The sequence below is a fragment of the Taudactylus pleione genome, unplaced genomic scaffold (assembly GCF_031769625.1).
Source record: "Taudactylus pleione unplaced genomic scaffold, aTauple2 ptg000216l, whole genome shotgun sequence".
NCBI lineage: Eukaryota > Metazoa > Chordata > Amphibia > Anura > Myobatrachidae > Taudactylus > Taudactylus pleione.
In genome coordinates, this window is record NW_028284618.1 from 6,009,331 (window position 1) to 6,035,750 (window position 26,420).

Genomic DNA, 26,420 nt, shown 5'->3' on the forward strand with positions numbered 1-26,420 from the left:
ATGGGAGGCTATTCCACTTATCCACTACCCTTTCTGTGAAGTAATTTTTCCTCATATTTCCCCTGAACCTACCACCCTCCAGTTTCAGAACATGTCCTCTTGTTCTAACACTTCTCTTTCTTTGAAGAATGTCTCCTTCCTTTACCTTGTTAAAACCCTTTATATATTTGAACGTTTCTATCATGTTTCCCCTCTCCCTTCTCTGCTCCAAACGATACATATTAAGATCTTTTAGTCTTTCCTGGTACGTTTTGTGGTGTAGACCTTGCACCATTTTAGTTGCCCTTCTTTGTACAGTCTCTAATGTATTAATATCCTTCTGGAGATATGGCCTCCAGAACTGAACACAGTATTAAGGGTTAGAATGACAATGAAGATATTTTGAATCTGATATCAGTAAATGATTACCGGAACGGATTGGAACCCATTCGTGGACGCAGTATTGATGCCATGTGCAATTGGCCGATGTAATAAATAATAAGTGTCCTCAGTTTTCTCTGAGCATTTGACTTGCGGTCTCAAAGCTTCCCTGCAGCAGCGTGCATCATATATGTAATAAACACTTCCCTGCATTTCCAATTTCCATATGTGGTAAATGGCTTCAGACATGCAAAGCCGCTGCGATACCCAGTGATGTCCATCGCACCCTGTGATGCTTCATAAATAGGGAGAATAGCAAATTTTCGCAGAAACGGATTTAATGATTTTCTCCCCATGATAAATAGACATTTTATACAGACGTGTCCTTTTATGCTGTGACTCAAGTAACTCGATAGAGAACCACTTGGCGCACCAGGTCCAATGCAACGTGGTTGCGCCAAGCATCTTTTATGCACAAAATGTGCATCTTATTCGCATAAAAAAAGAACTGAAAGCAACAGAACTGCATTGCTGGTGTACCCATACCACTGAGGCTTGTGACATTTGTACATCTATGTGCGACTGAGTCCAGATCTGTGTAAAAAGAGTTCAGATGCCCGTAGGTTGTTGGCAGTAACCTGTGCTGGTAGTCAAGATTTTATGGCTTTTCCTGGCCATTGCCAAGTAAACACGCATTGTGACAATATATGTATTGGTATAATTCTTGTTGTTATCATCATCTGAGAATGGAGCTAACAGAATACATTTATTGAAAAAGTGCTTTATTATTTTAAAATAAATCATATTTTCGAGCAATATTTTTTATATTTATAATTATCTTTATTTAACAAGTGGAACTGAAAGCCTAAAGCTGGCCACACATCTAAAGATTATCTGTCCAACCAGCCAACTAGTTGATTGGTTGGAATGAAAATCTGGTAACGTATGGGAGTAACTGATCAGCAATTTGCTCCTAAATGCCAGAAAACAGATGAAAATGGTCGTTCAGACAAGTTTGATCTAAACAATTCGTTAAAACAACAGTTTTTGTCCATATTTCCGGCGTTTGGGAGCAAATTGCTGATTGCCATTTGCTTTCATACCTTACCAGATTTTCATTCCAACCAATCAACTAGTTGGCTGGTTCGACAGATAATCTTTAGATGTGTGGCCAGCTTAAGTCTGCGCTTTCAGTTCCACTGTGCATGAGCCAAAACCATCTACCCGACTCACGCAGGCACATATCCGTGGAACTGGCCTAGCAAAGCAGTAAGATAACTAAGCATGAAAACTGCATTCTCTGAGGTTTAGCTGCATATCTATATGTACTGTACCAAGCTCCGGACATTCCATACATTCTGGTGCTTCGACCAGGTGGGTAACGTCATATTTAGATGGCGTTACACAATAGAAGCTTATGGGTTTTTTATCGGGTTTCTTCTGAGTGTCCCCCGTGGTGGCGCGCACCATTCTGTGCATGTGCAGAAAGACTTCTGGATAATAAACCTGGAAGTCCCTGTAGCATCTGTCTATCGCAAAGGACATTTCTTATCGGGAGAGCTGTACTTTGCAATTTGAAGCGTATTTCTAAGTACATAGTGGTGTAATTAATTATATTTAATTATGAAACTATTAAATTAACTCTATTAAGGGCAGCTCATAATGTGTTGCTTTGTAGATGAGAATGTTGACTGTGTAAGTAACAGTGGATGATAGAAAAATAGTGGCTTGAAAACAGAAAATTGGTGGAAAGGGTTGTGGTGGGTGAAAATCCGATCAGGAATAGTCTGTAGATGGGGGAGGAAAGGAGCACTTAGCAGTAGCTTGTGTTAGTCTGGGAGATGTAGCTTTATGCAATGCGGGGAGGGCTTTGGTGATCTTCTGGGAAAAGATGCAGCTGTGCGCGTCAGAGTTAGTGCAGTAAGTTAGGAAGTGATGTCATTCTCCATATACCTATGCCATGAGTTGTGCTTAACCCAGTGGTTCTAGATCCGTCTATGTCACACCCATAACGTACCGAATTCTGCACTAAGTTGGGTTAGGAAACCAGTGGCTCACATGCTGCCTTGGAACTAGAGGAGGTCTCAGCAGACTCTTCCAGTCTGTCAGTACCTGCTGGAACTTGTAGTTCCACATAGCTGGATAACCACTTGGTGCCTCCTCTATCTAACTACTATACACTATGAAGACAGTTTCTTAGACTATTGTGCAGTCACAGAAATGATGGATCTCATTACACGTTCCTGTATTTCATTCAGTTACAGTATGAGTCAGATTGAACGTCTGCCATGTGTAATAAACTCAGATCAAAGGAATGTTTGAAAGGATTTTTTTTTTTCATTCTATGTTTTTCATTAGTGTGTTATAACATAAGACATTGTTTTGTATTTTGGGATATAATACTACGCAGTACTTCACATTTTAGCAATCCTATAAATACCATTAAATTCTGAAGTTCGTCTAAAATTGCGCGGACCCCCGTGTTTTGGTTTTGGATCTGGATTCATCTTCATGTTTTGGTTTTGCAAAACCACCCTCAAGTGTTTTGGATTCGGATAAAAATAGATTCAAAACTATAAAAACAACTAAAATGCCCGAATCCAAAACCTGAGTCCGGTTTTTAAATCCGAGTTACGAACGGGCAACAGATCCAAACCAGGACACAAAAGTGAGTCTGAACCTTGACCTGGTTCTACTCGGAAACCCTAAATCCGGGTGTGTTCGGATTTCAGAAATCCGGTCCCGCACATCTCTAGGTGAAATATTTGTTTATGATGTATCATTATTTTTTTTATATTTGTTATTAGAATTTTAAATACTATGCAGTTATAACATAACGCGGCGCCCTGTGCGTCTGTGGTGCTGTCTAGGTGCATACCCGGACGCCTTTATCTGGACATCCTGCTGACACGTGCATGGTAGAACGAGGCAATGGGTGCCAGACTTCCTGATGAAATAAAGAATCACATCACTTATTACTTTTTTCCTTCTGCAGCGTTCTCTGTTGCATATTCACAGTTGTATCACATGATTTGGTAGTCCAAAGAGCTGACACTCTTACTGATCAACATTTTCACTCTGCTCTGCTCTCTTGCCATCTTCCACAATATCAGAGTATTTCTTCTCACCCTAATCTCCCTGCACTACAGGGTAATTATTCCCCTTTCCCCATTCTGCATTGTTCCCCAATGCATACTTATGGGTGGTACCTCTAAGCCTCAATGAATGCCTTGTACAACAGCCATGCTGCTGCACTCTGGGCATACTGACTACAGCACCTGGCCTGGCTGTACCTGCAATCTCTCATAGCTACACTTTGTGGTCTCACCGATTCTTCTCTGCATCTCACTGAGTTCTGGGACCTCCCCATCGGAACTTAGGGGGAGATGTATTAACGGCAAAATGCGGTAAAACTGCATTTTCGGGGGTTTTACCGCATTCCCCGTATGTATTAAGCAGCAGAATGCGCTGCATTCTGCTGCTTCACGTCGCTAGGTAACGCCACGCCTATGGGCTTCATAGCGCGACGCTCGGGGCTGGGAGGGATCCGATCGGATCCCTCCCATGAGCCCCCGCGGCCCGCGTCCTTCTGCGCATGCGCAGAAGGACTTCTGGGTGTTCAACCCGGAAGTCCCTCTGCCCGGCAGCATCGCAAAGGACAGCTCTCATCGAGAGAGCTGTCCTTTGCGAAATCCTTGGTACATACCGCGGTAATGAACCGCGGTATGTACGCGAAGTCGGGGGGGATGTACCGCAACGGCGATGTCGCCATTAATACATCTCCCCCTAAGGGCTATATTTACTACAATCTGCATATTGAATGCGGATTGTAGTGTGATATTACCGAGTGAATTCGCATTGCGAATTCAGGCAATATCACAGGGATTTACTATAAATCCCTTGCAGGGACAGAGCTTGAGATAAAGCTCTGTCCCTGCGGATCCCATCCGCACTCTAGTCGCGGTATTTTCGGAAAAAATACCGCGACTAAGAGCCCGCGCATGCGCCGACCGACCACCGCTACTACCCCCCAACGACGCTAAGCCCCGCCCCCCGGTGCTAAGCCCCACCCCCGCAAACACGGACCCCCGCGACCCCCCTCCCCCGCGACCCCCCCCTCCCTTCATTACACTTACCTGCATCCTCCTGGCCTCCGGTGATCTTCTCCGGGCTTCCCGATCAGGTCATCTCCCATACCGCACTGGGGCCCGATCACCTGATGACCGGGCCCCAGTGTACTATGGGAGACCAGCTGACCGGAGAGGAGCCATCACCGGAGGCCCGATCACCGGTCCCTGGATTCAGGTAAGTAAAAAAAAAATGTTTAATTTTTTTTCTCTTTTTTTTACAGTAATCAGCTTGCGGTCTGCTTAAACCACATAGCTGATTACTGGTACCGGCTCCCGCCTCTGCCTCCGTTGATGGCTCCTCTCCGGTCAGCTGGTCTCCCATAGTACACTGCGGCCCGGTCATCAGGTGATCGGGTCCCAGTGCAGTATGGGAGATCACCTGATCGGGAAGCCAGGAGAAGATCACCGGAGGCCAGGAGGATGCAGGTAAGTGTAATGAAGGGAGGGGGGGGTCGCGGGGGTCCGCGATCGCGGGGGTGGGGCTTAGCACTGGGGACGGGGCTTAGCATCGGTGGGGGGTAGTAGCGGTGGTCGGTCGGCGCATGCGCGGGCTCTTAGTCGCGGTATTTTTTCCAAAAATACCGCGACTAGAGTGCGGATGGGATCCGCAGGGACAGAGCTTTATCGCAAGCTCTGTCCCTGCAAGGGATTTATAGTAAATCCCTGTGATATTGCCTGAATTCGCAATGCGAATTCACTCTGTAATATCACACTACAATCCGCATTCAATATGCGGATTGTAGTAAATAGAGCCCTAGGGATTGGAGTAGAATTTTACTAATTCTACTCCAATTGCCCTATAGTAACTACAGGTGAAACTAAAATAATGTGAAAAGGGTGTGAAAACACCCTTTTTCACTTTATTTTAGTAAAAATAATGTTAATAAATAGAGCCCAAAGCCTCCTAAATGCATCACGTACTAAAGCTTTCATGGAGTGTCCCTCTCTTACTCATGCTGGCAAGCACTTGTCTCACTGTGGCTATTACCACCGCTAGCCCCTGCTGCTGCATATTGGAAGGGTACTGGGTAGTAAAGGATAAGAAAGCTTACAGTGCTGGATAGGAAAGGATAAGAAAGCTTACAGCGCTGGATAGGAAAGGCTCTAACACCAACACAAGAGTTTGTGTTATAAATGTTTAGGTTCAAAGGTGAAGTGGTGGCTACTCCCACAGTTTTATTCTGAGGCAGAGTCCAGGTAGCGCATTCATCTGCGCATGAGATGAAGATATACAGTATATCTTTTGCACCAGCGATCGTGCTAGTGCAAGTTAGCACTGATAATCACGACAGCCAAAGGGGAGGATTTGTCAAAGCTTGGAGAGAGATAAAATGGAAAGAGATAAAGTACCAACCAATCAACTCCTAACTGTCACTTTACAGACTGTGTTTGAAAAATGACAATGATGAGACGAATGTTTGGTACTTTATCTCACCCGCTTTATCTCTTTCCAAGGCTTAGTACATCTACCTCAAAGTGTATTGTTAGTGGAGGTGCAGTCGCATAATTGAGTACAACTGGCAAATATTCATGTTTTTCTCTATGCACGCATTGGGGGTGTGATTACACCTGTAGCGATTTCCTGCGCTAAGAAAGCACCTCCCACACATACAGCGAATGCACAATATTAACCTATTCAGGTTTTATTTTAATATTTCCTACCACTAAGCATTTCCTTCCCACAGTCACCACCATCTTTGGAAACTAACCGAACCAGAAGCTAATATACAAAAAATAGCCATGATATCACAAAACAAAGAAAACGGCATCTGTGTTACAGGCCCTGCATATTTCTGCTGTTGCAAATGTGTTCCTTTAATTGTCTATTTATTTTGCTAGTTAATGCTTTCATATCATTTGCATCTGTCAATAGTTAAGTGGAGAATATACAGATACAGTCCTTCATTTGAAAGTAGTTCTCTGTTTTATCAACGCCCCCATGTGTACAGGCCCTAATGAGAAAAACTGCTTCCCATCAAACTCAAAGTGACTCTCCCTGTCATCGTGTATTCTGTGTGGCTGCTTTATATCAGAATTCCCTCAGTGTAGAGCTTCCGGAACTGTCTCTAATTACAGGGATTCCAACACAGCTGATTTCAGTTCACACACACACACCAGGGATACTGTATGAATATTGAGAAGGTTACATTGCAAATGGTTCCTTGTTCAGAGAAAAGGAAGTGTGCCAACGGCCGAAACTTACAAGTGAAAGAGCTTCTGGCTCATTGGTCCTGACTACGTATTGCTGTGATTTCAAAATGTCTCAAAAGAGACAAAGGTATATTTACAGTGGCGCCATTTGCAGGTGGATCTAGCCAGGGGATTTAATAGAGCAATAATACTAAATGCCCTACCAGGGGGGGTTTTGCATTCAATATTACAGGTTGAGTCTCCCATATCCAAAATGCTTGGGACCAGGGGTATTTTGGATATCGGAATATTCTGTATTTTGGAATATTTGCATAATATAATGAGATATCTTGAGAATGGGACCCAAATCTAAACACAGAATGCATTTATGTGTTATATAAACCTTATACACACAGCCTGCAGGTAATTTTATACAATATATTCAATAATTTTCTGCATAAAAAAAAGTTTGTGTAGATACATGAAATTCATTTATGTTTCATATACATCTTATACACAGAGCCTGAAGGTTATTTTGTACTGTATTTTGTGCTTTAAACAAAGTTTGTGTACATTGAAGCATCAGAAAGCAAAGATTTCACTTTCTCAGTCATGCTATAAATATTCCGTATTTCTGAATTTTTGGATATGGGAGACTCAACCTGTATTGTCCCTTTAAGTCCTGCCGCTGACAAGCGATTGCTATGAAATGCCCTCACTTAATATTTATATCCCAAAGTCATGTATAGTCTCTGTAGTCCCTGTTTTTTTCAATTTTTTTCCTTATCAAGAAAACAGGTAAAAGTTTATTAATTTAAATAAATAAAAAAGTGATTTATTTTAAACTGTAATCTATCTCTCCTGTCTTGAAAGTGTGAATAGATAGATAGATAGATAGATAGATAGATAGATAGATAGATAGATAATAAGTATATAGTAACGCTTATATCTTTGCTCATTACATTTTTTGCAGCTGAAAGTCCCAATGTGGGCATTCAGCGTTATTGTGTAACGACGCCCTAGCCCACGCCTTTGCACCATGACGGAGACTATTGATAAGGGTAATAAGCTACTATGACGTCTCAGGCCAGTATCACTCGCGGCAACAATTAAATGTTGAATAAAGATGAAAGATAAGGATGAAAATGAATATTATAGACTCATAACTGTACTTCCTTCTGTGTCAGTACTGTAAAAAGTACCGGCGTGCTTAGTTTAGTATGACACTATTCTTAGCATTTCTTAACTATTTCTTAACATTGTTATTATATTATTTATATTTATTATTCTTAGTATTTCAATAATACAATTATTTCCCAGCATTTCTAAACACTGACACTTTTTTTTGTAAATCACATTTCTAAGGGAATAAACGCATTTTAAACAAAAAAAAGACAAAACCCCATCAGGTCCTTCATTTTCCCTCATGGTAACATTACGCGCCTCGCTGTGTGGTCACATGCAGATATATCAGCAGCGGTTACTGTTTGTAGCTAGTAAGAGTTAAGGGAAAACACATGTCATTCATTTCCTCTATGAGAGCCGAGAGCCTTGCCTGCGCAGTCTGATAGATCTGTGGTGAGCACCCAGCAACCAGGTCTTTACTACGAGCTGCTAATTGATGCCTACCAGTGCGTTATATAACATACATATTATCCTGTGCCACTAACAACTATACTATACTAAATCTGCTACAGAGCCACATGAAATAAGAGCTGGTCGTGACTCATACATTGTACAATCCGTGGTGATTGCTGGCCTTTCCGAGTAAAATTGCAGTACTGGAAACAATCTATTTATTGACTGGTATCTAAGCAACAGTTCTGGGCTAGACGTTTTGTGTCATATCCCTGGGGATCTGCATAGATAATTTTATGAAGAAATCTCAAGTTTCCAGAAATACATTTCTTACAGAGGCTTTTCTTTCCTATAAACCATTGGCTAGTATATGTATATAAAACAGTAGTTCAGTTAGAAGCAACTTGAGCTAGTTCCATGAGGCGGTTTTCATACGTGGATGTGATTGGTCTTGTATGATTCCATGATTCCGTAAGTTCTTCCGCTGAAGTGAAGTTACAGAGAGAGAGAATAATTGCAGAATATATATAATTATTTATATATATATATATATAATACATGCTCTGCACTCTCCTAATTGCACTCCAAACTGTATTTCATTTAAATTCAGGGAATGTTTGTTCCAAAATTTTGCCCACTTCGTATATATAATGAAACTCATTGGGAATGGTGATGCGTATGCTTTATCCCATATTGATTTGGGTCCTGTAAACAACTCTGGTTCAGATAACCATTAAAATACTACACCGTGAAGGTATTTTTTTTCCTTTGAAATCATAAATGGAATTCCTATTATTTGAGGAATTGACTATTCATTATCCTATCACATGGGTGTCCTCACAATTTACTGCAGTATCAGGCACATTTCTTTTATCCTTTTTATTTGCAGGTGCACCTTATCATAGCCAGGTTTTAAGAGTGGGGTTACCACTTTTGAAGAACTTCCACTAAAGGACACTATGGGGCCTATTCATCATCGGAGGCCGTAAGGCCCCTGATGATTAAGGAATGATCGCGCTGCGAGGGATATCCAAATCGCAGCGGGGGAAACTTGACACCGGAGCAATTAATCATTGCTCCTGTGCAGGGACAGCTGCTCCGAAAAGCAGCTGTCCCCTCGATTATTTACTTACCTCCTCCCCATCGTCCCAGCTATGCATGTGTGACCTCGTGTCACGCATGCACAAAGCCGCCGGGGGGATAGTGTGGAGGTGGTGGAGGGATCCGCTCGAATCCCTCTCTGCATCCCCGGAACTCCTTCCCATAGAAAGGAGTGGGGCTACGAGAGCAAGTGCCGTCTGAAGATTACACTGTTCTCGGAAGCAAACTCCGAAAACTTTCACTTTTCGGAGTTTGCTGATTATCAGGTGGTCCATTTGGGACCCCTGATGACGAACAGCCCGGTAACCTAAATATGCAAAAAACTAGAGTTTGCGCATGGTTACAGGGCCATTTATGAATAGGCTATATTGTGCTAGGGGCCCAATTCAGACCCACTCGCTAGATGCGTTCGCACGCAACCAAAGTATGTAAATCCCGCGATCACATGATAAGGCATTAGCATGCCCACTATGTCTTGGCGTGCAATATTTAGACGCCCACCAGCTTGTCTTAAGACGCCCACTTTCCCTTAGTGATACACGTCATCTCCAGGAACTGTATGCAACAATCGGTAACAGCGAGTACCATCGAAAGCTTATGCAGCACTTGTGGCTGACCATACCCTACCGCAAGCACTGCGAGTGCTTCAGTGTGTAAATCAGCCATGTGACGTGTACTATGACGCTGCGTCTTAATTATGCACGCCTCTGAAACCGCGTTAAGACGCTTAGACACGTTTCCATCGCCCAACCCCTGTCACCACCCACAAATGGCTCGTCCTGTCACTCAATCTAGCGAGGCGTCTGTGTACAAGGGGCAATCGCTTTGCGATCGCATGGACTGGTTCGCGCACTGCGATGCGTACACATGCGCAGAGTGCAAACATCGGCAGGCTACAAGCGAACGCATCCTAGCGAATGGGTCTGAATCAGACCCTAATAGCCATAGTTGAGTTTTCATTATATATTCTATACCATACTTGCCAACTCTCCCTGATTGTCAAAAGTAAGCAAGTATGATGTATACATATACTGTATATGTAAACCTATGTGTATACAGTCAGGTGCATAAATATTGGGACATTGACAGAATTTTCATATTTTGGCCTCTATTCACCACCACAATGGCTTTGAAATGAAACAAACAAGATGTGCTTTACCTGCAGACTTTCAGATTTAATTTGAGGGTAATTACATCCAAATCAGGTGAACGGTGTAGGAATTACAATGGTTTCTATATGTGCCTCCCACTTTTTAAGGGGCCAAAAGGAATGGGACAAACTAAACAATCCTAAATCTAACTTTCACTTTTTAATACTTTGTTGCAAATCCTTTGCAGGCAATTACAGCCTGAAGTCTGGAACGGCCCCGCCCCCGGCAGCCCACCAAAGGGGGCGTGCTGTCACTCACCATCGACAGCACGCCCCCTTTGGTGCGAGACCTGGAGCGACGGCTTGCCCGTCGCTCGCCAGGTCTCGCGCATGCGCACGACGGAGCTCCCTCCATTGCGCGCATGCGCACTTGGGCACCATCGACCCGCTTGCGAGCGCACAGCGCTCGCGAGCAGGTCTGAATGAGACCCTGAGTTCAATGTTGGAAGCATCGGTTGAGACCGATGGTTGGAGGTATCGTCTGGAACCGATGGTGGCTGTAAGAACAGGTCTCAGTGGTAAAAAACCAGACTGGTGTGCAAGATGGTATAGGAGACTTGTTTACCAGATAAAGGAACTGGATATAACGGACTGGGGACCTGATTCAGCAAGGATCGCAACTGCGATTACGCACGCTAACGGCCAATTGTTGAGTTCTGCACATGCGCAAACCAGCCACTGTGATCAGAACTGCAATCGCAGTCACTATGCAGACCCATCGCAGAGTGATTGACAGGAAGTACCATTTGTTGGAGGTGACGGGGGGGTGGTCGGCGAAACACAGGTCTGCCAGTGCATTTGAACGCAGTTGTAGGGGTGTGCATAAATTATCCACCGCAATGCCATACGCAGCTTGGGCTTCCACTGCGAGCGCTGAAGTTAGCAATTTCTGCGTAAGGTCAGACCTTGTGCAAGTGTGCGTGAGGCTCCGATTGTACTCGATGTTACCGATGGTTTTACTGTCTTGCTAAGTATTACGGATGTGTGTAAGGTAAAGTGGACATCCTGATGTTGTGCTGCAACAGCATAGCGATCACAATGGATTAGCATATTGCAGTGAGACTGCGTGTGTAATCGCCGCCGCAATCACAGTTGCGATTAATACTGAATCAGGCCCTGGGACCGTTCAGATACAGATTACCTGGGAGCTCAGCACCAAGCTGTAACTTCAGCAAGAAGCGACGTTGTACTGGCAACAGAGGCCAGTCTGGAAATGGAATTTATAGGGGAGGATCCCCAGGGTTTGGGTGCTGCAGTCAGCTGGTCTGGGAGCAGTACTCTGATTGGAGGAAGACAGATGACAGAGACCAAAATGGCTGCGCCCATACTGTTGTTTAGGAGGGAACTCTGGCATGCAGCTTGTGTGCCTTCTGGGAAGACACGCTCTGAGCAAGAGGCTGCGGAGAGCCATCTCCATGCTTAGTAACAGGATACTGAGCGGACGGGGCAGCAGCAGCACAGACAGACCTCAGCACCAGCTGGGAGCGATGTTCAGCATGAGTGGACCTCTGTGCTATCCTGGACAGGCACCGGAGCGGTGAGAAAGTGTTTTTTTGTTACTAGTCCAGAGTGTGACAGGTAAGCAGTAAGATTGTCTTAATTCATAATGTTGACAATGTTATGGTGTCTACATGGTTAAATTGTCGACATCTGAAAAATTTCAACATGGAGAAAATGTTGATATTAGGTTTAGGTTGAGGCTGAAAATTGCTTGTTGACAATTTGTCAGTATCAAAATACTGCATGTCAACATTGTACATGTCGAAATGACAAACTTCTCACATGCTGACTTTATGAATGCCAACATTTTGAAAGTCGACAAGATGTATCAAACTCGTAATTTAGACCAGGGGAAGACATCCTGTGGCACTCCAGCTTCTGTGGTTCATCCAGCATGCCCTGCCACAGTGTTAGCATGCCCTAACACTGGGGTGGGGAACCTTTTTTCTGCCGAGGGCCATTTTGATACATAGAACATTATTGCGGGCCTGGTGCAGGCCATGCCCCCTCCGTATGACAACACACAGGGCCTGGGGCCACAATCGCCATTGATTACAGCAATGCCCGGAGCATCCTCAAGATGCTCTGGGGAGCTGTAAGGGTAGAGGTGTGATCGTCTGAAGCGTCCTAAGACGCTCCGTGTACAGTCATCTACAGTGCATCCATATGGAATGCAAAAACAACACAACATAGTGCATACCTCCCAAATTTGTGCAGTCCACGGTCGGGATTGCCGCGCGCCCCAAAAGGAGGCGTGGCCCCATGCAGGGGCGTATCTATAATGGGCGTGTGGTGCATACATGCCCCCGGGTCCAGGGGGGGCTTGCACCGCACACCCTGCGCCCATATTACTTAAAACGTACCTCTCTGAGGTCCCGTGCCAGGTGTCATCGCTGTACAAAAAGCCGGAAAAATGGCCGCCGCGGCCATTTTTGCGGCGTTTTGAGCAAGCGCAGTAGACTCCGGGCACACTCTAGTGCCCAGAGTCTACTAATGCTCCGGTGGCCGGTCAGCCGCGTTGGTCGGAGGGGGCCCCGGGCGGGAAATGCACACCGGCCCCTCCTCTCTAAAGATGCCCCTCGTCCTATGATAAAAGGGGCGTGGTCTCGTGCCAGAAGGGGGACACTTGGGAGGTATGCATAGTGCAATACGCCTAATAAAATTTATTCATCACACAACATACTAAAGATTTCACATTTACATTAATCTGTATATATCTCTGCATACTCGGTTTGTAGTGCACTTAGCAACTTCAGCAAGTAACTATCGTGGTTCAGTCCCCCTTAGACAAGCTGGCCATGGATTATATACAGTGGGCCTGATTCAGACCCGGTCGCAAGCGCTGAGCGCTCGCAACTGGGTCAATGGTGGCCCACAGCGCATGCGCACGACGGAGCCGGCTCCATCGTGCGCATGCGCGAGACCCGGCTAGCGACGGGAAATCCGTCGCTTCGGGTCTCGCACCAAAGGGGGCAAGCTCTCGATGTTGAGTGACAGCTCGCCCCCTTTGGTGGGTGGGCTGGGGGGGTGGCTGCCCAAACGGAGGCGTTCCCATGAGAACGCCTGCCGTTTGGGGGTGGCCCCACTGACATCACAAGTGACGTCAGTGGAGAGATTCCGGCTCTTTTAGAGCTGAAATCTCTCTGGGGCTTGCGGCCACGAGACCCTACCACAAGGGTCTCGTCGCAAGCCCAATGGTCGCGATGGTCTTGACCATCGCAACCATCATCATGGCCGCTCGCAATAGCTGTGGGTGGTCACCCATAGCTATACGAGCGCCCGACAGGCTGCTCCAAAAATACAAAAGCCCGGTCCTGATTCAGAGCGAGCGCTCTGTCAGAGCGTCCGGCTCTGAATCAGGGTCAGTGTACGAAGTGTGGTGTATATGCTGATCCTCAGTGTCCCCTCTATTATTTTTTTTTTTGTGGCCTGGTGCCCATTGTTTTTTTTTTTCAAACAATTTTTATTGACAGTTTGACAAAGAGAACAAAATACAATGTCAGGTACAAATATTTGATACAAAAATATCCAATAGCATACAAACAAATGTATATAAGATATATAGCAGAAAGGGGGTGTAGACAAAAATACAACTCCCTCATAGAAAATTTGGTCATAAGGCCAACCGCAATAACTAGAAAGGTACACCTGAACCTAGAACCTCCAAATTATACCATTCCGTTAGACCAAAGCATTCCGCCTCTCTATTTTTTATGACCACTAAAAAAAACAATTAATCTGTCTATAGCTAGCAAAAAACAAAAAAGGTGGCACTAGTAGCAGATCTTAGCCAAGAAATTAAAGAAAAGGAATATACAACTCATGCCCAGTAATAGTGGAATCAGAGCTATAAAATTGGAATGTGAGAACACGCTGACATTAGAGTGGGAGTATAGGAGTTTTATGAAGGAAACAGCAGCAGCTAATATGGCTCAATTTTCCATAATCCTGTTCCAGAGAGAGCAGCTTAGTCATAAGCAAAGCAATTCAGATGTAAATGTCCTGTACAGCCAGCTCCTAAGCCAAAGTGGGCACTGCAGGAATTCAGAGTGACTCACTCCAGACAATTTGTCTAAATGGATCTAAAGGCCCCCAGACATCAGCAATTGTATAAAAATCTTTCCCTTTTTCAATCGATTGTAGAATTGCCACAATCGATTGAAAAAGGGAAAGATTTTTACACACAATCGATTGCAAATTGCACGATTGCTGCAATCAATTGCTGATGTATGGGGGCCTTAAAGCTGGGTACACACTGACAGATACATTGGCCGATCAATTGATCGGCCAATGTATCTGCTGCCCGCCGGGCAGTGTGTACCCGCTATATGTCGGTGAATGTCGGCGTTCACCGACATATCGCATTCGCTGTGCTGCACAGCCGATGGACAGATATGTCTGCAGACATATCTGTCCATCGGCAGGTGTGTACGGGCGAGGAACACGCCCCCGACGCCCCCTGGTCACCGGGACCCGCAGCAAGACACAGATTATGGCCGTTCAGTGTGTATGAACGGCCATCATCTGCAGATATATCTGTCACCTTTAGATGAAGCCTTTATCACCAGTAACAATTAAATATCCCACAAGACATTTGTATGGAGAATATAGTAATAGTATTATATGGCTTTTAGGACTCTTTATTTTTTATTGGTTTTTGACTAATGTATACAGGGATGAATCATACTTGATGATTCTCCTAGAATGGCAAGAAAAACACCCTGAAATAGTGGTGGCCTCCCTGAGGAGTCTAGCAATCTCCCCGAGCCCAGGCTGAGTGTGCACAACACAGTGATGATGTCATCAATCTCACCCACCATGTAGGAAACACTGAAGCAAAAGAAGGATGTGTGCTACAAGAAAATGGCCACCACTCTTCAGCACACTGATGATTACATGAGTGACTGTGTACCCAGGAATGTGTGATGAATTACTCACAGCTACGCACAGTCTCAGCTATGGAAAAACATCTTGCGTTATTTCAAATATAACTATAACTATGTAACTGATCTGGGGCTCATTTAGAGTAGAAGGAGCAGTGCACGCCGTCTCAGCACCAGGCACATACTGTAGGTCTTGCTTTAACAGTCTCCCTGAAATGCTTTTTCAAATGCAGGAAAGTATGGGATGAATATGCTTATGATGATGCCAGTATAGGTCAGCTTGAGAAGTTCGCCGTTCAGATCAGTTGCATTGTTGACTCCTCTTCCATATAACCACATTATCTCCTTGCAGAGCATTCCTGTCAGTCTGACTGATGACCATTCTCTCTCACTATACAATAGCTTTGTATGTGGCTGGGTCATAAGGTATATGTGTGATGTCATTAGACGCACGCAGTGGCAGCCCCCCTCCTCGTCTTGATACTGCTTATAGGCTGCTTGGAAGTATATGATTGACTGTGTCTGCTATATATATTGTCATGTGCTAGGCAGAATTAAACGCCTCATTTGTTATATTTTTAGATCGCACTAGCATATTACGTTGCACTTTACAATAAGGATAATATTTTTGCATTTATCAGGCATTGAAAAGGTAATATCTATGCTTGAAATTGTACAACCATCCTAATGGGTATTTGCTTCATTCAAAAGATTTGTGGTATACCGTTACTGCTTGTGATATGACTTGCCATATTTTTATGCAACTTCTGCATACCTAATTTATAAGCGATCTAATGCTCCTTTCTCATAACAGCCAGGACCTGTTTAATGATGTTTAGGATAGCTACAGCAGCCAAGTGGTCCCCCATCCGAGCCTATACACTTAACGTTGACTCATCCAAGAGTATATCAGGAGAAGTGCTCTCCCAAACTGATGACAAGGACGTCATTCACCTCTGAAGCTACTTTTCAAAGAGGTTCAACTCCACTGCTGTCAGCTATGATTTAGGAAATTGGGAGTTGGTGGTCATCGTTGTGGTGCTCACTGAGTTGAGGTGCATTCTGGAGCGAGAAAGATTCCACCTTGTATCCTATCCAACCAAAATAGCCTAATAACCTGCAGTATATTCGGGGGGGTGAAGAGGTTAAACTCTGGGCTGGCATGGTATGCGCTATTCCTAACAGGCTCACGTTCTTTACAAAATGCTGGCCCGGATCTAGCAACATCAAGGCTGACACTCTTTTGCAGCAGATCTCTTCCAAACAATCCATCATGCAGGGTAAAAGCAATTATCCTTCCAGGCGTGATTCTGGGAATGGTATCACTTTAGAATTGTTGCACAGGATCCAGTTCAAAATGGTGCCAAGTTGCCTGAGCCACCCTGGATGCCAGCTTCAGGTCCTGCACTGGAGATATGACTCATGATTGGAAGGGATTCGGGGCAACAGGTTGATTTGGTCTTAATGAATTGTAGTGGCTGACTGTAAGGAGTCCACAGGTTCCTGATGCCCCTGTCCTTTCCACAGATGCATTGTGTCCATATCTCCTAACAATTATACAATGCTTTGTCTCCGATGCCTAGGACAATTGAACCCAATTATTTTCTTGGGCATAGTTCACTGCACAGTGGTATCCCCCTTTTCTACTTTAACCATGGTATACACTTGGTGGTCATTCCATCTTTGCACACTCTGGGGTTCCTTCTGCAGACAAATAGGAGCAGGATCTTTAGCGACTGTGGAAGATGCTGTAAAAGTTACTGAAGATGGTTATAGGAAACCTGTGACTCTCCACAAGCAACATCCCCCTGAAGATGCCCTCATTCAAACTGAGGCCTAAGTACATCATTTTGTACTCAACCAGCAGATGATAAGTCTAGTATGGCAACCACCTTTCTTCTGGATCCACTCAGGGGTTTCACATCTCCCTTCTCAAACTGATGTTGAAAGACTAGGGACCTGATTCAGACCCGCTCGCTAGGATGCGTTCGCTCGTAGCTGGATGATTCTCGCATTTTGCGCATGCATCGCAGTGCACGTGCGCGAACCACTGCGAGAGATCGGGAAGCATTCGCCCGCTGCGCATAGACTGCCCAGCAGAGTGAGTGACAGGAGAAGCCGTTTGTGGGTGGTGACAGGGGCTGGCTGGTAGAAACGGGGGGAGTGGAGGTGTGAACGCAGGCGTGCCTGAGTGTCTTAACGTCGTTTCAGAGGCGTGCATAATTAAGAGGCAGCGTTATTGTACACATCACCTGGCTGGATTTTACACTGAAGTGCTTGCGGCAGGATATGGTCAACCTTAAGCGCTGCGAGCGCTTCCGATGGTAACCGATGTACCAATGGTTGCATACACTTCCTGGAGATGACGTGCGCAAGTAGCAGTCTTTAGACAGGCTGGTGGGCATCTGCATACACAAAGCAATCACACGCCAAGACATACGTAGTGGGCGTGCTAATGTCTTGCCGTGCGATCGCCTGCATACACAAATTTGCATACGCTGGGTGCGAGCGAACGCATCTAGCGAGCGAGTCTGAATCAGGTCCTAATTTCATTAACTCCCAATCCAATGTGCCTGGAAGGGTTAGCAGTGCTCTTGGATTAAGTTGATGAAATAAAGAAAACTACCTGCCAATACATTGCACATTTAATGTTTTTTTTCCAAAAGGGGATGATCCAAAATAGAACAACCTACAGTCTGTGCATTGCTTGAAATAGTGTGTATAATACAAAAGGATTACATAAAATTTGACCACTTAGAAAAATAATCTGTTTGATTTGTGGTTCTTATGCTTGTGATTATCGACAATCCATTAAACAGGCATCTTCCTTTACACTTTTACATCTGGCCATGTACACCAAATCAAAGATAGAAGGGATCTGCACAATTTTGTTCCCTTCATTCCCATGGCCACGTTGACTAGCTCGATGATGATGATGTGTGACCTGATTTAGTTTTAAGAACTAGCATATTCTAAACATGTTCATTACAGTATAATGTTTTACTGATTGCCACTTGAATTTACATACCAAAGTAAACCAATACAGTAAGATAATACTATGTTATCTACTTTTAATGCCAGTCAGAGCCGTAACTAGACTTTTTGGTGCCCTGTGCCAGGGAGCATTGGCACCCCCCTTCCATTTTTTAAATAGGGACAGTGATAGTGCACCTGAAAAAGGGCCATGGCCTCATGGGGAAGGGCCAGGGAAGAGATAGGGGAGGCCAGGAGATGCTGGGGATAAAAGAAGAGTAAACTACAAGTAAGAATGATAATGAACAGGAAAATTGACAGGCTCAAACAGCGCCCCCTGCCCTGCGGTGCCCTGTGCCATGGCACTGATCGCACTACCCTAGTTACGGCCCTGATGCCAGTATAACAAGATTGCAAAGAAACGGAGACAGAAAACAAATCAAATTTTTCACCTCTTTTCTAGTTTGACCTATATTCCTGCCACCTGAATTCATGTATTCTAATTTCTAATAAATACGTTTCCAGACTTCTTTCACAAAGAGAGATTTTTTTGGACTCACAAAGCAGAAATTAGGGTTGATGACGGGAACCACTGTTGACTGTTGTTTCAAGGGGTTACTGCACTAATGGATCTCTCACTCTCTCTCCTCTACATTACGTAAGAGAATGAGCAGCAGAGTCTATATGCAGGATCTGTCATACCCAACTTTTCTCTTTACTCTCTTTTTGAATTCAATACTGTGAGTTAGCATCATAGGGTGTACCATTTATTGGTTATATCTTGAATTATTGTAAACCTTGGTGATTTTATGATTGTCGTACATGTTTCATGTCGTATTGTGCTGTATATATATGTTTTTCTCTATATTTCGCCTTTCCAAGTAATCTGGGTTGTTATAATCTATATTCCTTATATCTATTGACACTGTTTCCTCACCCTTTGCTATATTTGTGGTGTCTATGTAATGTTCTGTACACACGGAACAATCGTCAGCGATAACGATATCGCTGAACGATCTCCCTTTAAAAATCCTGGTGTGCTGAATGAACGATATTGTTCATCCACACAGCAAAAAAACACCCACGATCAACGATCGCAGACCTGCTGGCCTGCATGCATGGACGATGGTCGATATCGTTATCGTCCAGCAGGAGCGCGCATCGTTGGTCGTTCATTGCATACACACGTAACAATATATCGTTGAACAATATCATTATCGTTCATATCGTTGACATATATCGTTCCATGTGTACGCACCTTAAATCTATTTTAAGGATTATTTCTTAATATTAAAAGTTATGTTTTAATTGATACTTTTCATATTGAGCTATAAGACTGCACTCTTATAGAGTTCTTGTATCTGGTTACTCTCCGAACCAACACCCCCCCTTTTATTTCCTCGATATTACATCTAACTCTGAGTAGCACCACCACCCCTCTACACCAGTGAAATTTAGGCCGTAATTTAATACTATATATTCAGGTGGCAATAGCATATTAGTGACCCTACGTCATGTCTATACAGATCCTCTTGGATCGGTGCGGTGATTCCCCCCCCACCCCCTTTCTTTTCCCCTTTTTGCCCCCCAATCTATGGGATTAGAATATTGGCTGGATTAAATGTAGAAAATGTCCTAAATCTGTGTATATTAGTTTAGGTATATTTAATTTTTGCAAAATTTAATTTGACATCTTGATTAGCTAAATAAAAAAAGAATATAGGGCCTGATTTAGAATGGAAGATCGCATGCGCAGGATATGTACGGCGCATGTGCATATATCCTCCTGCAAGGCCGCTCGCAGTGCCCAGGCACTGCAGCCTGACTGACATAGCGTGATAGACGAGGGCGTGTTGGCCCTATTTTCTGGGCGTGCTGAAGCTAATGGCTGCATCCTTGTACACAGCTTCACTGCCTTCAGTAGCGTGTAAACACCGGCCATCCTGAGTAACCTGAAGGTTACTCACATGATCGATGCTCACCCAGAGTACAAGCCGCCACTTCTCCAGACGCAGCAGTGGATCACAGAAGCCGGCAGGAGGCGGCTATTTATGCAAGACGCCTCCTGCGGCATTAGCATATCATTGCACGGCTGCTGCGTACAAAGTGGCAGCAGCTGTGCAATAGCGTACATCTCTGAATCAGGCCCATAGTTCTTTATGGTCAGTTTAAAAAGTAATCACTATTATTTTTCTTATCACATATGTTTTCCATTAAGGTGTGTTAAGATTAGGGTGAAAGCATCTTTTGTGCACTCATTTGGTAGACTGGATAAGGGTTATACCAGATTTATTTAAAAAAACTGGCAAGGCCTTCTGAGTTCTATTATACATGATCTGCCCCTTAGGTTCTAGACAGAGGGCCTGATTCAGACCCGCTCGCGAGCGCTGATCGCTCGCAAGCGGGTCGATGGTGCCCTAGTGCGCATGCCGAGACCCATGGAGTAACTGGGAAGCCTCGCTCCAGGTCTCGCACCAAAGGGGGAGTGCTGTCGATGTTGATTGACAGCACACCCCCTTTGGTGGGCGTGCCGGGGGCGTGGCTGCCAGACGGAGGCGGTCCCATAGGAACGCCTACCATCTGGTCCGGCCCCACTGACATCACTAGTGATGTCAGTGGGAGAGATTTTGGCTCTGATAGAGCCAAAATCACTCCAGGGCTTGCGGTCACCGAGACCCTACCACAGGGTCTCGTCGCAAGCCCGATGGTCTTGACCATCGCGACCATCATCATGGACGCTCGCATAAGCATGGACGCTCGCATAAGCTGTCACCCACAGCTATGCGAGCGTCCAAGAGGCCGCTCCAAGTTTAGGTAGGAGGGCCCTGATTCAGAGCGAGCGCCAGAGTTTATCAGAAGAACCACAGATGTCTTGGTAAAGCAGGCCTGCGATGGAATGGGATTAAAATGCCGGCGGCTGGTTAGCCACCGGTTCAAATCCCGAAAGCGGCACGTAAGTAATCCAACCCTCCCCTCTCCCCCCCTAACCCTCTCTTAGGGGTGCCTAACCCTAACCCCCCCAGGAGTGCCTAAATCTAACCCCCCCTCCCCGCACTCTAAATCTAACCCTCACGGGGAGTGCCTAACCCTAACCTCCCCCTAGTGGCGCCTAACCCTAATCCCCCCTTCCCCTAGCCTAACCCTAACCCTCCCCAGGGGATGCCTAACCTTAAGTCCCCCTGGGGTGCCCTAAACCTAACCCTCCCCACGCGGCTAAGAGGATGGGCGCCCCGGACTTACCTCGTTCGGTCCCGCGTTGTCCTGGATTCCGGCATCGGGATTATGTTAAGTGTCGGTATCTCGACGCCTATCATGAATCCCTAGCCGGCATTCTGCTGTCGGGATTGTGACCAGCGGCAACTACATACCCTCTAATGTACTGCTTATTGCACAGTGGTAGGCTAGCTAGGTATGCATCCTATAGCCGCTGTTTCCATTATGTTTTCTAGGCATAGAGTGGGGTCTAAGTCATGAGTAAGAACTAGTACAAACACTTTACTATGCTACTATAATGTCTTAACAGGATGTGGTGGAGATTTGACTGGTCCCAATGGTTCCTTCAGCAGCCCTGGTTATCCTATGAAGTATCCAAATAACAAAGAATGCATCTGGTACATAACCACGTCACCGGGCAGCAGCATCCAGATCACTATTGTGGACTTCAGTATAGAGTACCACCCGACATGTGACTATGACGTGCTGCAGGTAAGATGTTACACACAATAGGATGACTAGCTCAGTATTAATGAATAAGTGGACGAAGAAAATTTAATAAAATGTGTTTTTTTTCCATAAGAAGTTGGTTTTGTTATAATTTGCTTCAATTAAAGGCATTGTCCATTTTCAGATGACCAGTGCTGTTTTGGGAAGCTTACATGTGCACTTTTGCAGGAGCTCCCTACAGGTCTGACAGCACAGATAGCAGGGAGAGGAGAGAGCTGTTACCTGTGGTGTTCCTACCTCATCCTAACTGTTCACGTAGCTAAATTGTGGGTGTGTAGTAAACACGGGACTCCTGATTGGACAGGAGCTGTTTTCACTATTTAACTTGTAGGGGTCACTTGCAGTCCTTGCGCAAAAGTTGCATGTCACACTGGAACTCTTAAGTAAAAATAAATGAGCACCACCTTTATAGGCTACATGACATGACAATAGTTTGGGCACTCTGTCCATCAGGAATTAGCACCCTCTCATTTGGCAGAAATCACAGCTTCCAAATGTACAGTATGTGGTAGCAAGATAAGAGTTTTGCTAGACTTCTTGCTTTAGGGATTGTTCCCACTCATCCTTACAGAATTCTTCTAGTTTAGAAATATTTTTAGGTCTTTTTCCATGGGCTGCATGTCTCAGATATACTCACAGATTTCTAATGATAGAAAAATTTAGGTTCTACGAAGGCGATTCCAAAACCTTCATCCTTTGTTATTGTAGCTAATTTACAGTTGGTTTTGTGGTACGTTTTGGATTGCTGAGTCATACATCCTCTTTACAGCTTCAATTACTTCTCTGACTCTGCAAACACTGTACACATACTGCTCTCCCATAATGTTCTGGAGTCCTCGGTCATGGACACTGAGGGTAGACCATCTTCCCAGATCCCATACACTTCCTAGGTGAACTGGGCATTCCAGGGGCTTGATGATGCATTCTATATTGAACTGCTTCATCAAGGTCCTGTGAATCCCAGATTGGTACAGTATGGGGCAGTGCCAGAACATTGCCATTCTGGCATTATGTTTAGTGACCAACGAGTAAAAAAAAAATAAAAAAAATCCCAGTGTTTTATGAGCAAGACAATGTATGTAATTATTTCATCACAAGCACCAGGCTACACCATACTTGCCTTCTTTAAAAAAAAAAAAAGCATTTCAGGTAGACCGCTGAAGTGCACGCGTGCTGCTCCATCTGAGATGTGTATTATAAAATTGACTTCCGTTCATTTTCATTTCAGTGCAGTCATGTCTTTACAGGCAAATCTTGACAAAATCGTTAAGTTGGCCTGCATGTACGGTCGACCATAGATATCATTATCGTTCATGCGGGAACGCACATCGTTGGTCGTTCACTGCATAAAAATGAACGATTTATCGTTGAACGATATCGTTCAGAAAAATCGTCCTGTGTGTATAAGGCATAAGTATTTGAGTTTTGCAAACCATGCACATTTGTCACTGTAAAAAATATAAAGAAAAGTTCAATAACACAGAAAGAACGTATCATTAAAACCGTGCGACTATATTCTAGTATCTTAAATGAACTCCTCAAACTCTGTCCCGCCAAGTTCCTGAAATTTATCACATATCCCGTGTAATGTACTGTAGCACATGTCCTTGGACACACACACCCTGTATGAAAGCAGCACACTTCCTTGCGCACAAATCACCTGTAATGCATCACACATACATGGGCACACAGACACTCATGTAACCATCAGTGTTATAGAGAGCAGGGGCCATTTTCTTGTAGTTCACATCCTTCTTATTCCTCTCCCCAGTGCTTCCTCCATGGTGGTTACAGAGTGATGACAAGTCCAAGCCTCAGGGAGATTGTGACACTCTTCAGGGAGTCGGGGAGATCACCAATATTTCAGGGTCTCTATGACATTCAGCTAGAGTAGAGAAGTATAAGCTACAATGGTAGTGTAAATATGCAGGCTAACTACACTATATAAAGTTTAACAATATAAGACTACAGTAACTTTTCTGTAGCATGAACTCTACTGTATGTTCAGGTTTGATGCTGGGTTCTGACCGTGATAAATCTGATCATAAAAAATACTTTGATTGCACACGTCAGTATGTTGCAGCTCAGCAGTAAGAGAGATCTATGCCTCCTGCTATAACTACTATCTGACAATGCTAGATTGCAGTGACTGTACTGAGCTCACATCATTTGCTATCATGCTAAACAAATTCCATTGCTCAGAACTTTGGAATGCTGACTGAAATCCACCAATAAATGGAGCTAACCGGGCAGAAGGAAATACTAAGAGCAGCTTAACCCATCGGCTCATTGTGCATTCTAGCAGAAAGCACAAACACGTTTAGTCATACACTACCCATCCTCCGTGTTTATGTTGTGTTCCTGTTGCACTGTGGCCTTAGATTAATAATAGTATGGTCTTGTCGTATGCTTGGCAAACTTAATATTAAATCTGTGTATTAAACAAAATGTTTATAGAAATCATATGGCTAACATGTTGCATTAAAACGATTTACTGTCCTTATAACTTCAAATCAGGCATAAAAGTAACCAGGGGGTTCTCTGGTGCATACAACAGACTTAAGTGGGCCTAAAAAAAAAAAAAAAAATTCTATTATATAATGCTGTTATTGTCCGTCTAGTGCAGACTCAATAGAATCTGCGCTAGATGAACTGCAGAGTGGCCCTGCCTCACTGGCTGCCCACCCCCCACCGGAGCAGAAGTCCCCAACCCGAATAGCACCCCTCCACACACACACACTGGATCGATCTCTCACCTAGCTGCATCATGAGAGCAGCAGGGGTGCAGTGGCCACCAGCAAGTGATAGCTCCTTTCAGGGGTGCAGTGGCCACCAGCAAGTGATAGCTCCTTTCAGGGGTTATTGTGTCCTATCATGCACAGTAGTAGCAGAGTAGTATGATGATAGTAGATACTACTAGCAGGCAGGGACGGTGGAGCATGTGCTCCAGACGCTTGCTCTGGCCAGGGCGACACAGCTGCAGTCATCCAACAGCTGCCGAGCACTAGGTCCCGGCGTGACCACCAACATGCACCTTCTGCGCATGCCCAGCTCACCCACCGCCGTGTCTCTCTCCATGCCGCACCGAGGAGCAGGAAGAGGAGCTTGCACTCTGAAGAGAAGAAGGTAAGTCAAAGGGGGCTGGGGAAGGGGTTGGCTGGAGTGACACAGAGCTGGTGGGGCTGGTGTGACAGAAGGGTGGTGTGACAGGGGGTTATTGTGACAGTGAGGTGGTGTGACAGGGCTGGTGTGACAGAGGGGTGGTGTGACGGGGCTGAAGAGAAAGGGGAGTGGTGTGATGGGGGCTGGTGTGACAGAGGGGTGGTGTGACAGGGGGCTGGTGTGACAGAGGGGTTTTGTGATGGGGGCTGGTGTGACAGAGGGGTGTTGTGACATGGTGCTTGTATGACGGGGCTGGTGTGACAGAGGGGTGGTGTGACGGGGCAGAAGAGAAAGGGGAGTGGCATGATAAGGGCTGGTGTGACAGAAGGGTGGTGTGACTGGGCTGAAGAGAAAGGGGAGTGGTGTGATGGGGGCTGGTGTGACTGAGGGATGGTGTGACAGGGGCTGGTGTGACAGGGGGGTGGTTGTGACAGAGCCAGGGGTGGTGTGACGGGGCTGGTGTGATAGAAGGGTGGTGTGACAGGGGGCTAGTGTGGGAAAGGGGTGGTGTGACGGGGCTGAAGAGAAAGTATGATGACACAAGATAGTAGTAGCAGAGTACTATGGTGACATCAGATAGTAGTAGCAGAGTAGCATGGTGACAGCAGATAGTAGTAGCAGAGTAGTATGGTGATGGCTGATAGTAGTAGCAGATTAGTATGGTGACACCAGATAGTAGTAGCAGAGTATGGTGACGGTTGATAGTAGCAGAGTAGTATGGTGACAGCAGGTAGTAGAGTAGTATGGTGACAGCAGATAGTAGTATCAGAGTAGTATGGTGACACCAGATAGTAGTAGCAGAGTAGTATGGTGACAGCAGATAGTAGTATCAGAGTAGTATGGTGACACCAGATAGTAGTAGCAGAGTAGTATGGTGATGGCTGATAGTAGTAGCAGATTAGTATGGTGACACCAGATAGTAGTAGCAGAGTAGTATGGTGACGGTTGATAGTAGTAGCAGAGTAGTATGGTGACAGCAGGTAGTAGTAGCAGAGTAGTATGGTGACAGCAGGTAGTAGAGTAGTAGGGTGACAGCTGATAGTAGTAGCAGAGTAGTATGGTGACAGCAGATAGTAGTAGCAGAGTAGTATGGTGACACCAGATAGTAGTAGCAGAGTAGTATGGTGACAGCAGATAGTAGCAGAGTAGTATGGTGACACCAGATAGTAGTAGCAGATTAGTATGGTGACGGTTGATAGTAGTAGCAGAGTAGTATGGTGACAGCAGATA

The 26,420-nt window shown here is 45.0% G+C and overlaps 1 protein-coding gene across 1 annotated transcript in view; it reads left to right on the forward strand.

Annotated features, from left to right (window-relative positions):
* CUBN (cubilin) overlaps positions 1 to 26,420 on the forward strand; it is a 321,603-nt gene that overhangs the window by 95,404 nt on the left and 199,779 nt on the right. Inside the window, exon 29 of the mRNA XM_088478650.1 lies at positions 21,829 to 22,010. Coding sequence (XP_088334776.1) covers positions 21,829 to 22,010 — 182 coding nt within the window. The remainder of the gene's footprint in view (positions 1 to 21,828; positions 22,011 to 26,420) is intronic.